The sequence below is a fragment of the Anas platyrhynchos genome, chromosome 8, assembly GCF_047663525.1.
Source record: "Anas platyrhynchos isolate ZD024472 breed Pekin duck chromosome 8, IASCAAS_PekinDuck_T2T, whole genome shotgun sequence".
Classification (NCBI taxonomy): domain Eukaryota; kingdom Metazoa; phylum Chordata; class Aves; order Anseriformes; family Anatidae; genus Anas; species Anas platyrhynchos.
The window spans coordinates 33,303,054-33,317,759 of NC_092594.1; the positions used below are offsets into that span (position 1 = coordinate 33,303,054).

General features: G+C 44.4%; 2 protein-coding genes across 2 annotated transcripts; both read right to left on the reverse strand.

Annotated features, from left to right (window-relative positions):
• Positions 1-1,685: 1,685 nt before the first annotated feature.
• Positions 1,686-14,375, reverse strand: TXNDC12 (thioredoxin domain containing 12). Its single transcript, XM_027463416.3, has 7 exons — positions 14,121-14,375; positions 12,005-12,065; positions 5,921-5,973; positions 5,143-5,216; positions 4,528-4,597; positions 4,355-4,438; positions 1,686-3,884 (listed from the first exon to the last, which is right to left on the reverse strand). Exons 1-7 carry the CDS (start codon positions 14,206-14,208, stop codon positions 3,805-3,807), a joined length of 510 nt encoding a protein of 169 aa, XP_027319217.1. The 5' UTR covers positions 14,209-14,375; the 3' UTR covers positions 1,686-3,804.
• Positions 8,477-11,946, reverse strand: KTI12 (KTI12 chromatin associated homolog). The gene has a single exon (XM_027463413.3). The coding sequence runs from the start codon at positions 9,842-9,844 to the stop codon at positions 9,131-9,133; it is 714 nt and encodes a 237-aa protein (XP_027319214.3). The 5' UTR covers positions 9,845-11,946; the 3' UTR covers positions 8,477-9,130.
• Positions 14,376-14,706: the final 331 nt, after the last annotated feature.

Sequence of the window (14,706 nt, forward strand, 5' to 3'; positions counted from 1 at the left end):
TGACTAAACTGCTTAACAAATTGGCACCTGTTTCTTGCAGAAAGAAAGGGGGAATGTGTTAATAATATGCCAGATAGTTTTGAGGCAAAGTGACTTTCACCAATTAACAGACCTTTGTAGTTGTTTCTTGGTTCCCTTCAGACAGCAAACTCACCTGCTAGCTAGCCCCTAAGACAACTTACACAGCTCTCTGGAAGAGGGATGCAACCTTCTATGTTAACCTTACCCTTTCCTTGAAATACACATGAATTGGCAGTGAAAAGTTCCATCACCTCCAAGGATATATGACTTGCATCCACACAGGCTTACTAGTATCTAACTGCAGAGCTGTTTGTTGCATAAGCTGTATGTGAGGACAACGAATGAAGCTCATTAGCAGTTTGATACAAGTTAGATACAATGGCAGACAAACAGACATGGGGATGAAAGTGAGTTTGACTAGGAACCTCCTAAATTCTCAGCATGCCAGAATGATGGACAGGTTGTTCTGGCAGTGCTGGTGTTCCTCCCCGTTGCACTTTTGTTCCCTGCTGTGAAACGTGGTGAAGGAAAGGTTTCCCGAGCCTCTAGCTGACACTTCCTTAAAGCCTGCTCAGCCCCAGGTGCACAGAGCAACCTCTGTTCCTAAGCAGCCAGATGGCTAGCTGCAATCTAGTCACTCTTTAATTAACTTTGCATTTTTCCTCTGTGGGTTGTTTCTGGGAAGAAGGGAGCTGACAGCATGTTTGTTTACACGAGATTGATTTGGCCTGGCACTTCCCTGTGTCTATACTAAGAATTTTGAAGTGTCTTTGGGTTTTGTTATCCCCATAAATGGAGAAGCTGAGAATCCAAGGGGATTTCTGTGGCGTATCTACAAAGTTATGTAAGGATGGAGGTTTACTGCAAGTCATATGCAAATAGATAGGAAAGCAAAATGAAGCTGATGGGGGCAAACTAATCTGAGGCCTTGGTTACTGTGCACTGTCGAGCTGCTGCAGTGTATAATTAACTTTAGACTCAACTACAACAACAGTGACCTGGAAGAAGCTCCTGAAAACCCCATGGAGTTGCTTGCATGCATCAAGTTACACAATATACATGCAGTAGCTCTTGGAAGAAAGGTTCAAGATGTATCCCTCTGCATGGCAGAAAATGCCAACCACTATTTTCCAGCTGATCTAGATCAAAAAACAGAAGGGTGTAAAGAATCTGCATTAGGAATTAGTAGCTAAAATTTCCACGTATAAAACTAGCAGGTAGCAAGAGAAAATGGGGATGCATTAGAGAAGTAGTGATGGAGATTAATTTTGAATAAGAATGGTCTTAAATGATGAAGCACACTTCCCACATCTGTCACCAAAGGGAGATCTCTGTAGATAGAGAACTTTCTAAAAATTACTTAGAGGCAATGTTTGCTTCTGACATCAGAGCATTTGTAAAGCAAGGCTTTGGGACAAATGATGTGCATGTCACAGGCTATAACTTCACTGCAGAGTTAAGACAAGTGCAGAGCTGCCGAGAAAGCATGCCTGGAAAATCACAAAGTTGTACCCTGCTATTCTGCATCCAAGATTGGTTTTCGTAATTATTATTTGTTGAATCATATCCCAGATGAGCAAGCAGAGTCCTCCCCCTGGTGGCAAGCAGAAAAACACATAGCAACGAGTTTTTACAGTTGTGTTCATCAAAGGATATAAAGGAAGTAAGGAGCATCAGACAGGACCTGTTTTTTATTAGGTCAACTGATACATCTGGGAAAAAAGTACAATTTTGCAGAACACAAATCATTTTTCAGGACTTACACAGAATTATTTACTTTGAAGGCTGATACAACTTGAGAACAGTTGCTGAGTTCAATCTGACAATTTATTAGACAATTTGCAAGAGGAGCAGAGTATAAAACTTGTACAATAACTTTTAGTAGCTGAACAGGGTAATTGCAATGTGCAATAATCCCATTATCTCCACTGAGTCCTTGTCTTTTAGTGCTCAATTGAGTATTACTGTCTAAAATCCCTTTAAGGCAGAATGGTCTGGAAAGTAAAATTCATACCACTACTAACAGTAAAAATGGACTCAGTAGGCATGTTGGTTTTATTGTATTCAACAGTTTTCCCCAACTAACATCCTCAGGTAGCTTTTAAAAAATTATCTGTAGAAAATTATCTCTCTGCGTTTGTTATTGGAAGTTATGACAAGTGCCTCTTGGACAGGACTTTTTCCTTTAGATGACTATTTCAGTGGATGAGGGGAGAGCAGTGGGTGTTGTTTTTACTGGCTTTACTAAGTCTAAGACTAAGACTTTCCTTTTTTTTAAGACTTTAGAAAGGCTTTTGACTGTCTCCCATAACATTCTCACAGATAAACTGAAGCACTGGCTATGTAAATGGACAGTGAGGTGACTGAAACTGATAGAACTGCTGGGCTCAAAGGGTGTGGTTGCTAGTGGAGTAACCAAAGGGTGGACATTTCAACATCTCCATTAGCAACGTGCTATAACAGGTCAATCACATGCTTGGGAAGCTGGCAGATGATACGAAACTGGGGAGAGCAGTTGATAACCAGACACTTGTACTGCCATTCAGAAAGACCTCAACAGGCTGGAAAAAAATAGGCAAAGAGGACTATCAGGAAGCTCAACAGGTGGAAATGCAAAGTTCTTCCCCTGGGAGAAACAACCCATGAATCAGTGCAGGCCAGGGGCCAACAGGCTGGAAAGCAGCTTTGCAGGAGGGGATGTGGGGGAGAAAAAGTTGAACATGAACCAATGATGCACCCTTACCAGCAGGTAAAGAGAAGGGATTTTTCCCCTCTATTTTTCTTTTCAGTTCCAGTAGATAAACACTAAGTATAACCTTGACCTCAGCAGTATTTGTTAGCGTAATAATGGCTGAATTACATTACATGAAAAGCAACTGTTATATTTTAATTATATAAAAGAGAAACCTTCTTCAGCTGTGACATTCAGCACTAATAACCACTGCAACATAAACACAAATATATTCCCCAGTCTTTAAGAATGGAAAACTATGCCCTTCATCAAAAAACACTGCATGCTTATGTTTAAAAAGGTTTAATTTTTCACCCTGGTACAAAAATACAGTACAATGTGATGGCAAGGCATTAGCCAAAAACATTCAAAGAATAAAAGGGGATTTCCCGTAATGCTTCAACATAACCCACCTTCACTCAGTCAGACAATCAAAAGGTGAGTAAGTTCAGTTTCTGCCCAAAGGCAAATAAGGATGAATCACACAGAGTTTTACATAAAAATATGTTTGCAGAGCTAATAATTTTACATGCTAGTTGGACATTGATGAAATTTATTCTACTTGGCTTAGTGGCAAAATTTATGGTTTGGGATTTCTAGAAAACACCTGGCCCAGGTACATGTCCCACTCATATGAATCCCCAATAAAACAATGGGATCACACAATAATACCAGTGAGAAAAGAGGGATCCAACCCTGATTAAGCGTCAAAATGTCGGCTACTTCTAGTTATTCCAATCACACTGTTTGTCTTCAAATGAATGTTTTGCCCTACACACCTCCCTTTTAACACCAATATTAGTGGTTGCTCAAACACATGAATTGATGTGTTTACACATTATCTAGTTGCAAAAAATCATTACAGTACACACAGCCAGGCAGAGGAGGAGGTAACACTGAAAGTGATGCATGTGTGTGAACTCCAAACAGGGTTTAACCTAACATTGTTGACAGGAGAATCACGTCCCTCCAGTGCATCTACATTCTTGGTCAGTTTAATCATTGCCGTTTAGAGTTTTGAAGGGATGGGAAAGCGTCATTCAGTGTATTCATTATAGTTCATCTCCCAGGTGTTTTTGTTTGAAAGCATCACCTGTGAGCTTCTCTTGGGCCTCCTTCATCCCTTGGACAACTGAAAGACCAGACAGAGAGAGATCAACTATTAATCTAAAGAGAAAAACAAGGTGTCCTGCTAATGAATGTATTTCAAATCAACAGAGTTATATGTGTACACAGAATGTAAATCCACAAAACTACCCAAGGGGAAAACAAAACAAAACAAAACAAAACAAACAAACAAAAACAAACAAAAAAACAGGCTTCTGCTCTTCTCTCAACTATTTGTGAATTGGATGATTTTCTATGTGACAGATGGAGGCAGATTAGGTCCTAGAGACATTATGGTAGGTATTAAGGTGAATCATGATTCTGAACGTGGTTCCTCAAAGCACAGAGAGTCACTCACTCACTGATGTAACAGCTCCTAGTTATGCTGTCATGTGTAATTTTTCTCCACAAAAAAGTGAAGGTGTTGTCCTTCACTTGGGACACACCCAGAGCTCCACCTTACTAAAAATACACTTCAAATTAGTTTTCACATACCTTGATCAGCATTGGTATAGAAATACTTGTAGCTGGGGTTTCCTTTCTCATTTATGATTTCTGGGTGAACTTTTCCACTGGGGTCTATGAAAGAAGAAATCAGACAGGAAATTTGGGTGGCAACAGTAAGAACATGATCCTGTGAGTGGATACAAAAGCTGTGAATGTCTTACCCATGAAAAGGATTCTAGGAATGTAACCTCCATCAGGACTAAAGGCTTCATCCTTTGGCTCTTCATCATCCTATCAAAGCAAGACAGAAAAGAGAGAATATATTAGAAAGATATCTAACAAAACACAGTACTCATTTTAAAGAAACAAGCTATTGCCTTCAGATTCCATTTACCCTGAGCAATTTACAACTTGAACAGACAATGGATACTGCAGTATCTTCCACTTTCAAAGAAAATAAGGTTATTTCCACCTAAACAAGTATAATTTATCAAAATAGTCTTCTTTTTTTTTCCTGTCAATTTGCATTACACTTTGCTTTGGTTTAGAAATGTTTTATACATCAGGAGAGAATGAATACAAATTCCTTTACAGTGGCGACAGACTGATATGCGGTACAAATTGTTAAAGAGACAAGGGTAGTCAGGTTTATAAACACAATTAATATAACTATACTGAAAAAAATAAACACAATTAGCTACATCAACCATCCTGCATACCTACTCAGGAGTGCAAGAGTTAGGACATAGACAAAAAACAGATGCAACCAGTTAATGAGGATTCCAAATACTTAATTACTAAGCAGTAACGTGGATACAAATCAGAGCGTAGCCTACCTCGAGGTTGACCATAACAAAATTATGGGCAAGTTCGGAGATCTCCTTAGATTCAGCAAACTTTGGCTTCAAAGCTAATTAAGGAGGGAGGGAGAGAAAGACAGAGAGAGATGTGTAAATATGGAAAATATTTCAGGTTTTCAGGTCAACACAGAAACTCTACTCCATTCCTGCCTCTAGAGAGCTAGTAATTTTCAATGAGCAGTGGGTAAATGGAATATATGTGTCAGGCTGTTCAAGCCAGGCTCAGAAGAGGCAGTAACTAAAGCAATCCCTGATGACCTGCCACATGATGAAGCCTGGCCAACGGACATATGCAGTCATTTTGGAACCAATGGAACAGAAGCAAAAAGCTTGCTGTAAATCATTTCTTACTCAGCTAGTTCAGCCTCGGTCTAGTCATTAGGACTAGCTTGTTCATTTGTGACGCTGAAAAAGCCTCACCTTCTAAGAACCACCAGCCAAAAGTAAGGGCAATTTAAGGGCAATCTCTTAATTCTCAGAGATCATTCCTTCTCTCCCATTTTTATAGCAAAGTGCAGGAAAAACTGCAGTCACTACAGACGTGCAGCATTTCATGTTATTTTGCTGGTGTGCAAGCATGGCTGGCTTTTGGCAGTGCTAACAGGTAAAGTGGTGTGATATTGCACTGCTCCACATGAAATATAAGAACAGCTAACTGCATTTCGAATGCAACGTTCATGTTTCTCATGTTACACAATTTGCGTACAAAAGTTCATTAGAAATTCCATCAAGCTTTAGTGTTAAATACACTCACCTTTGCAAGCTCCACACCAAGACTTGTGGATGATAACCATAAGAGGCAAACCACTTCAAATAAAAAAGAAAAATAATTGTCAAATAAAGCTTACAGCCATGCCTCTCAACTATTACTTTATTATTTCGAAATTCTATTACTTGTACATTTTAACAGTCAGGCCTTCTACAAAGGCTCTATGTAATAGAAAATATGGAGATGCAGAGAGATTCATCTGTGCTTGTAGGTTTTGCTGCCTCGCAAGTTTTCCAATCTTAAACACACATCAAAATAATTTATTAGAAATGCCAACCAATGACTTGTGGAATAGGAGACTTTCTTTTTGAAAGGTTTGCTGTCATTAGTTCAGACATGCATAGAAGCACAACTGGTCATGTGTTGTTTTTTTTTAAAGGCAGGGGTTAGTCACACCAGCTACGTGAGAGATCTCAGAAGGGCTTTGCACAGCCACTTAAGCCAATGCAGGGGGTGACAGTCATCCATCCACCCCTTTCCCTGTTATGGTCTGCATGTTTCAGACACTTCTTTCTGCAGCCTCCCATAATTAAGATCTGGGATCACTGAACAATAATCAAACACAGTAACCTGGCAAACCCGTCAACTTCCAAGCTAGTTTCCCAAGTGCTGGTATGCTGAAACAAGTGTGAGAAGTGCCAGGACCAAGAAGGAAGGGAGCTGTGTGGAACTGCAGCCTAAATAAAGTACAAGGTGGAAGGACCAAGGTGAAAAGCCTAAGTTCACTGTAGAATGAATATAGAGAAATGTTTTTTTTGCGGACAACTCAGAGTATTAAGTTCAGCATGTCCAGTACATCATGTGAATACAAGTACATCATGTGAATATTATTCTCCATCTCTCTTCCTGAAGCCTTCACTTAACCTTCACTACCTACACTACCTGGAGGTTGATTCCATTGCCTATGTCTCATTTAACCTTGTTCTAAAAAATCCCCTTAGCATTTCACCTTCTGATGAATTCAAGCTTAACAAGTTTGAATTCTCTAAGCTCCTTTGTAATGCATTCAGGCTGCATTATGTGATTAGACAAAGAGGCCTTAAACACAAAGAATTTCACCTATTTCCTGTTGTAAATGCTGGTGATTCAATTAATCCACCACTTCACTGCTCTCACTAAAATACCTTGCCTATTTTACATGAAGTTTACCTTTCTAACAAGGAAAGCGACACACTTACAGGTGATTTTTATTGCTATGGAATACATTTAGGTAGTACAACACCTACCTCCACACTTCTTGCATGTAGAAGTCCTTCAAAACACTTTTCAAACAGCTGAAGTAGTGAGAGCAGACTAGCACAATAAACTACAAAAGACTAAGAACAAGGAATTGGAAATCTCATCCTTGTTCTCTTACCATTAATTCCCTTTAGCTATAGAAGAGTATCCAAGGGAAGCTACTAATAGTGATACAGCTTTCAAAATAGTAAGAACAACCTAAAATTAGGCAAAATAAAAGAAGGAATCTAGAAAGGTACACAGAGAACATACTATATAGATACTTCTTTAAGGTAACGCCAAGCAAACACCACTGTGAACAAGGGCAAATAATGACTAGCAGATCTGAAAGACACGTTTTCCTTCATCTGCAGATTGGTATGAAAAGAAATCCCTACCAGCTTTAAGTTACAGCTTTCAGTAATGCGTGGAGAGGAGGGAAGTAACATTTGGAATAGTTCAAACAGAAGCCTGGCATTTATTACTAAGCAATTCCTGTCGTCTTCTTTACACAGGACTTTGTTTGCAGTAAGGAGCAAGAACACACATTTCGCTGGTAAAGCTCATGTTACATCTGTGCCTTCTCCCTGATGACAAAAATATACTTTTTTCAATTTTTATACAGTCCAACATGATTTTGCTCCTTCCTCAAGATGAGGCTGATTGAAGTCTGGAAAATATGCACTGTCCTTATCATCAAGGATCTTCACGTCAGAAGAGTTACCAGAAACACATGATCCTTGGTACTGCACCACACTTTTACTTTTCTTTTTTTTTTTAAAGAGAGATTTTCAATGCAGATTTTAAATGCAACTGCTCAGAGTCCTGGAATACAAACTCTTAGCTGGACAGAACTCACAAAAGTTTTAATGATACTGTATGTATTTCATCAGCTTTATTCTCTTTGGGAGAGAAATTAATTTTATTTACATCAAAACATTTTTGTAGTCATTTCTCAGTTCTGAAATGCCTAAGTCCATTTAGCAATTGGTATGCCAGATAAATAGCCAATGCCAAGCAAATCAGTGAAGTGTCCCTTCTTGCCCCACTTTACCATTTCCTCCCAGGTAGCACTATACAATCAAAAACAGAACCCAACAACATTTATTTAAATGAGGGATGACACCCACCAGAACGTGAAAAGTACATCTAAGCTATAAATGCAGTATAGCAAAGACTGAATTAGTTGAAACTAAGCACAAAAATGAGTTACCCAGTCACAGCCAGTACAGACTTAAGAGAGAGTTTCACCCAGAGCAGTCATTGCCTTTTTAGTTCATCCTTCTTAGAAGAGCACAAGAGCACTCACTCTGAAACAATTAGTGTTTTTAAAAGCATTTAATGATGACCTTGCACAGAAAAGCCATAGCAAGTTATTTCAATAAAACAGTCCCACGGGTAAATTAATTCTACTCCATTTAAGGCACGTTTTATTGTTAAACCTAAAATAGAGAGGTTGAAGTTGGCTAAGCCAGTACCCTGCTGTTGTGCTGAGTTCACAAATCGGTCTCATAGGTTTTGAAATTATATCCTAAGAATACAGCCTGTTCCAGTCTGGGAACTGAAGTCCCTTCTGCAGTTTGACATATCTGGAGACAGCCTTGGAAAAGCAATCTTCTGATTCACAACATACACACAGCCAATGCACAGGGGACAACTTTTCCTTATGGTCTCTATCTTCAGGCTCTGACATTCATATACTGCATGATTATTGGGGTGTAGGTCTCCACAGGAGACTTCATTTGCTTGGGGACGCAACAAGGTCTCTTGGAAAAACACATGTGGGCAGAATGTGGTGGGGAGGGTGGCAGGAGAGTCTCCAGAGGGATCCTCTTAGCAGTAAAATGTCAGCAGGGACACAGCATCCTGCTGCTGCCATGTGTCACGATATGCGACAGGCGGGCAATGAGCTCCTCAGGTCAGTGGCTGGGAGGCACACTCCTGCTGCTGGCAGCGCTTTGGCCCGGGGCCTCGTCTTCACTGGATGCTGCGGCTCAGGTACTGCAGGAACATGCTGGCCAGCTGGGGCATGTTTTCATCGCTGGGCTGCATCTTGGTGTAGCTGATGAACTGCCTGCGCAGCCGGCTCAGCTCAGCCATGCTGACGGGCCGGGTGAGCACCAGCCCTTCCACCACCCCGGGGACGCGCACCTCCTCCCCGGGCAGCACCCCGCTCCTCTGGGCGGCCAGCACGGCGGCCACCACGTCCTGCGTGGCTCGGTCGAGGCGGTGCAGGAACTCGCACGACTGCAGGGGCTGGCTGCGGGTGGCCCGGTGCGGCGGCGGCGGGGTGCTGTCGAAGAGGGCGGCTCGGATCTCGGCCAGAGGCAGCGGCTCCTCGCCCCGCACGGTGAAGAGAGGCCGGTCCCAGCGGTTGCGGGGATCCGGAGCCTCGAAGGGCGGCTCGGGGGGGCCGGCGTCGCAGTGCAGGAGGCAGAGCGCCGTGCCCGCCTGCCGCGCCGCGCAGTACAGCTCGTAGCGGCCGCTCCGCAGCTCGTTGCCCGCGTCCACGATCACCACGTCCCGCCGGCTCAGCCGCCGCTCCACCTCGGCCCGCAGCGCCGCCCGGCCGCCCTCCGCTTCGGTCACGACGTGCGCCCGCCGCTCCGGGCCGTCCAGCGCCTCCCGCAGCTCCGCCGCCCGCCGGCTCTTGCCGCTGCCCGGCGGCCCGCACAGCACCACCAGCGGCATCCTCCCCTCAGCGCCCGCCGCGCCGCCATCCTGACCCGGACGGGGCCGCGACTGCTTCCGCCGGGCTCCGGCTCGTCGCCATGGCGGCACGGCCTGACAGCGGCCCCGCGGCGCCGCCACAGGGGGCACCCGTGAGGGTCCCCTCACAGCGGGGCGGCGTGGGGAGCCAGCAGGCTGCCCCTGGCACTGTGAGACCCGAAATCACCTCACGGCACCTGGCACGGTGACACTGAAACCACCACACAGCCCCTGGCATGGTGACACCGAAATCACCACACAGCCCCCGGCATAGTGACACCAAAATCACCACGCAGCCCCCAGCACTGTGAGAGCCGAAATCACCACACAGCCCCTGGCACAGTGACACCGAAATCACCACACAGCCCCTGGTGTAGCGCCGCCGATTTGCAAAGTGTTTTGTTTAAAAGTGCGATCGCTCTGGAGTTAGCTTTGAGAATGAGATGCTTTCAGAAATACACAGAATCATAGTATGGTTATAGGTGGAAGGGACCTTAAGGATCACCCAGTTTCAAGCCCTGGCCATAGGAAAGGACAGCACCCACTAGGTCAGGTTGCCCAGGGCCTTGTCCAACCTGGCCCTGAACATCTCCAAGGATGGGGCATCCATAACCTCTCTGGGCAGCCCTCTGAGTGAAGAATTTCCTCCTAACATCTAATCCAAATCTCCCCTCTTTTAGTTTAAAACCATTCTCCCTTATCCTGTCATTATCTGACTGAGCAAAGAGCCGCTCTCCATCTTTTTATAAGCCCCCATTAGGTATTGAAAAGCTGCAGTAAGATCACCCCTGAGCCTTCTCTTCTTTAGGCTGAATAGCTCCAGCTCTCTCAGCCTTCCTTCACAGGAGAACTGCATGAACTGTCTCCATCTCCACAATAACCTGTAGCATATGTAGACACTGTTTCCAGGACCTCCAAGACATCCAGGGTGTGCTATTTACAGAGCCAGATTTAATGTCTTGAAACTTCCTGTACTATTGCCCCCAATACATCTTGCTACATAACAGATAATTTCATGTAATTTTCATCGCCAGCCCTAAGGTCAGACTGCTGACCTCCATCAAGTGAGCTGGTCTGTGTTTCTGGCCAGGAAAATCAAGTGTGCATCACATCCATCACTGCCCAGGGGGGATTGTGAGCACACTCATCTTGCCTAAGCACTCCCTCCTTTATCTGTGCTATTTAAAAACTTCCTCTGCTTCATTGCAAGGTAAGGTTTAGATGTAGAGCTTAGGGATATGGTTTAGTGGGGACTGTTCGTGTTAGTTTAGAGATTGGACTCGATGATCTTGAGGTCTCTTCCAACCTAGAAATTCTGTGATTCTGTGATTCTGTAACACTACAATTGTTCCTGCAAATACTGAAATTGTCTTTTTTTTTTTTTTTTTTTGTACATGTGTATCAAATGAATGCTAAAATATCCAGTTATAAACGTTTGCTAGACATCTGAACTGTACCATCTGGGTTAATATCACTAGACCTTGCACAGTGAATGGAAATCAACAGGTGGATCAGTTTGACAGCAAAATTCAATTAAACTACAAACCTGGAAAGCATAAGGAATTTCCACTAATGTCAACATTGTAAGATCTAGGTTATAAGTTTTAAAATGTAAGTAGAATTTGTAAGCATACAAATTTCCTCCTCGCCTTTTAATAAGAAATTGTGAGAAAAATATGCCAAAATGTCATATTTTAAATGTTTTCATAGAGACAGTGTTGTTATAGAATATAACCTAGAGAAGGTTCTACTTAAACAGCTTATCAGTTCACTATAGATTAAAACTTCTTCTTGCAGACAGTAAGAAAACAAGTTGTCTCATGTCAAAGTCTCAAATCTACATAGGCACATCCACTTTGATGGAAATTATCAGCACTGCTGAGCTCAGGGGGACTGAGTACCACTAACGCGTATGTTTGTGGGTTTGGGGTCCATATCTTTACTGTGACAAAAGCACAAAAAATATTTTCTTTTCAAAGACATGATAGAACTTCAATAATTTAATTCCACATCTGAATAGTCTCCTAACCCACCTTTATATTGGTTAATAATTATTATTTTCTGTGGCTAAATTTAGGATTGATACAGAATCTTGACAAACTCTTAAAGCCACTTTTCTGTATTTAAAACTAGGTAACATACCTGGCCGCTGCCTCTTTCTTCCCATCTTCTAGTGTTCTCCAATGAATATGATCTCCAAAACCTGCCAGAGAGAAAGGTTTATAAATGCTGCATAGTTTAACATATCATCAGAGGAAAACAGTCCAACCCTTTGAACATTTTCAACTCATTATATAATCTTTTTTACAAGAAATTATAATCCCAGTCCTGGGAAGACTTCTGTGAATACTTACAACCTACATGGCCTTACAAGGAATCCCACTGAAATTAATTAACAAAAACAAACCACAGAGTCATGAATATTTACACATATGCAAAGGACATCAAAATTCCCTGAGCACAGATTAAAATTGAAGTGCTTTCTGATTATTCTCCATTCTTCCTCGATCTGTGAACATTTATTAACTGATTACTGACAAATTAAACATGTCACCATCTGGCTTCCTAAATCCCACTGAATGTGAACTAGCACAAAATAACTAGGCCTTAAAAAATACATAGGCCAATAAATGATTATTAATTGCTCTAAAACTATTACATTAAATACTACTACTGATGGTAATTGTCACCAAAGAGTAAGAAAGAACCCCGTTATGCAGATTGCTGAATGTTACAGTGATTGAACAATACAGGACATATTCTACCCAACAAGCAGATAACAAGACTTGTTGTGTCTTGTCTGTTGAGATAAACCAAACAAGCCGATGTCAACAACAGTAAAGCAGGGACTGCCATTTTTTTCACCCTGTAGCCAACACACCACTACCATCATGAGGCTCAAAGCCATGTGGAGAGCTGAGATGAAGGAGATCTGGGAACTGTTCAGAAATGAACCCCTTTTGAAGACTTCCCCAGAGGTCTCATTGCTCCAGTAACATGGGGCTGTGCTGAAAGAGCAAACATCAGCCTTGGCATGCCCCTTCCCATCGCTGAGGTATGCTCAGCAACCCCCAATGCCTGGGAAAGGCTGTAACCTCACTGAGGGGGCAGATTTTGGGAGCTACACAGGGACCAGGAGCCACAGCCTGCCCATTGCTGACACAACTACAAGCGGACATTGTCTCCAGTAGACACCTGCAGCAAGGCAGCTGAAGAAAGCTGAGTGCAGGGCCAGCAGAGCCTCCTTACTTCAGCGTCCAGGAAGTTTGAACTGCTGGCATGGTATCTGTATCACCTTAGCTTATCTCCTGACACGAACTGCCACGACCATGTATGATGCAACACATCAAATATTTAGTTGTGCTAATAGGAAGGCGGAGATGCATCCTCCATGTCCGTGCACACATATCTGTGGCAGTCAGCCGCAGACACAAGGCTATGTTTGTACTTGCTGAGGGTGGCACAGGTAAAAGCTGTTGGGTTAGCAGAAGTCGTGTTTACTCAGAATATTGACACATCAGGTACTGCAAAGGCCAACGTGTTCAAACACGGGAAATCTTCTATTGTTCTAAGCAAGAAAGCGCCTTTTTTAAAACTAAAAATCAGTCTGTGATGAGCTTCAGCCCGTTTTTAAAAGCACTCCGCGAAACGTTACAGCGTGTTTATTTTGAATGAAAGTCGATTAACCGCAGAATGAAAGTTTGCCAATCCCGATACGGAAATAACGGGGCCTCGCACCACAAGGCCCCGCTGCCCGCGGTCCGGGCGCGTTACCACAGCCCTGGGAGATTCACCCGTGGGGCAGCCCGCCCAGGGTGAAGCTCGGGGCCCTGGCGAGCCGTGCCTGAGCCAGCCATTAACCACGGCAATTAATTACACGGGGAGGGCAGGCAGCAGGGAAGCCGGGCAAGTTCATCAAGCCATTCATCGCCTGCCAAGAGCCAGCGGCGGGGCCGCCGCGCACCTCAGGCGCCGAGGGGCTGCGCTGCCTGAGAGCGGGGCAGCCCCCTGTGGCTTGGGTGGAAGCCGAAAAAAAAAGCTGCAACAGCAAAGACCGCTTAAAAGCCGCCTGGTACCGAAGGGCAGCACCTCCCTCAGCCGCAGGGAGCTGTGCAGGCAGTGCCGGCGGGTCGGGGTACCCAGCCCGGTCCGCCCCCCACCCCGGTCCCCTTCCAGCCTCGCCGCTGAGACCCCCGCGCCCGGCTCCCCGGCAATGCCGGTGGGTGAGAAGAAAGCACGAAGGAAACGTTTGCCTGACCCTTTCCGAGCCCTTCGGAGGCGGCTGCGGAGGCCGCCAGCAGCAGGCACAGGCAGAAGATGGAGACAGCCGCGGGCTGAGCCTTCATGGTGGCGGCACCCCCGGGGCGGACCCTGAACCTCCGAGACGCGGTCAGACCGGCTCCGGTGATCTTTTTCGTTTCTTTTTTTTTTTTCTTTTCCTTTTTTTTTTTTTTCTTTGAAGGCCAGGAAGTGATGAGATACGGATGTGGGCGGTGCTGCCGGCCCCTCTCGGCTGGAAAGCGCAGGGGGAGGTGGCGGGGTGGGGGCTGCTCCTCGGGCCGGCCCAGCCTTAAGGGCAGGCAGCCGGGACACGGGGCAGGGTCCGGAGGGGGGGGGGGGGGGGGGGAGTCGACTTTTTTTCCTCATGACAAATAAACCTGGTGGTTCCGCAGCTCTCAACCGGGCGGTTGGGAGGGTGAAAGTGGCCATAAACGGTTATTTCGGTTGGAAGGGGGCTTCAATAAGAGGGAGGGGACGGGGACAGCCGCTGCGAGCCGGGCAGGGGCGCCGTTCCCTGGCCGGGCGGGCTGCAGCACGCAATGCTCATTTATTTTGCGAATTCC

Bases quoted from the DNA above. Each gene is read 5' to 3' on its own strand.
- KTI12 (XM_027463413.3), bottom strand. From the start codon at position 9,844: ATGCCGCTGGTGGTGCTGTGCGGGCCGCCGGGCAGCGGCAAGAGCCGG.
- TXNDC12 (XM_027463416.3), bottom strand. From the start codon at position 14,208: ATGAAGGCTCAGCCCGCGGCTGTCTCCATCTTCTGCCTGTGCCTGCTG. The intron at 4,598-5,142 runs GTAGGCTACGCT...TTGCTTTGATAG, and splicing joins TTGTTATGGTCAACCTCGAG to GATGATGAAGAGCCAAAGGA. The intron at 3,885-4,354 runs GTATGTGAAAAC...CTGGTCTTTCAG, and splicing joins CTATACCAATGCTGATCAAG to TTGTCCAAGGGATGAAGGAG.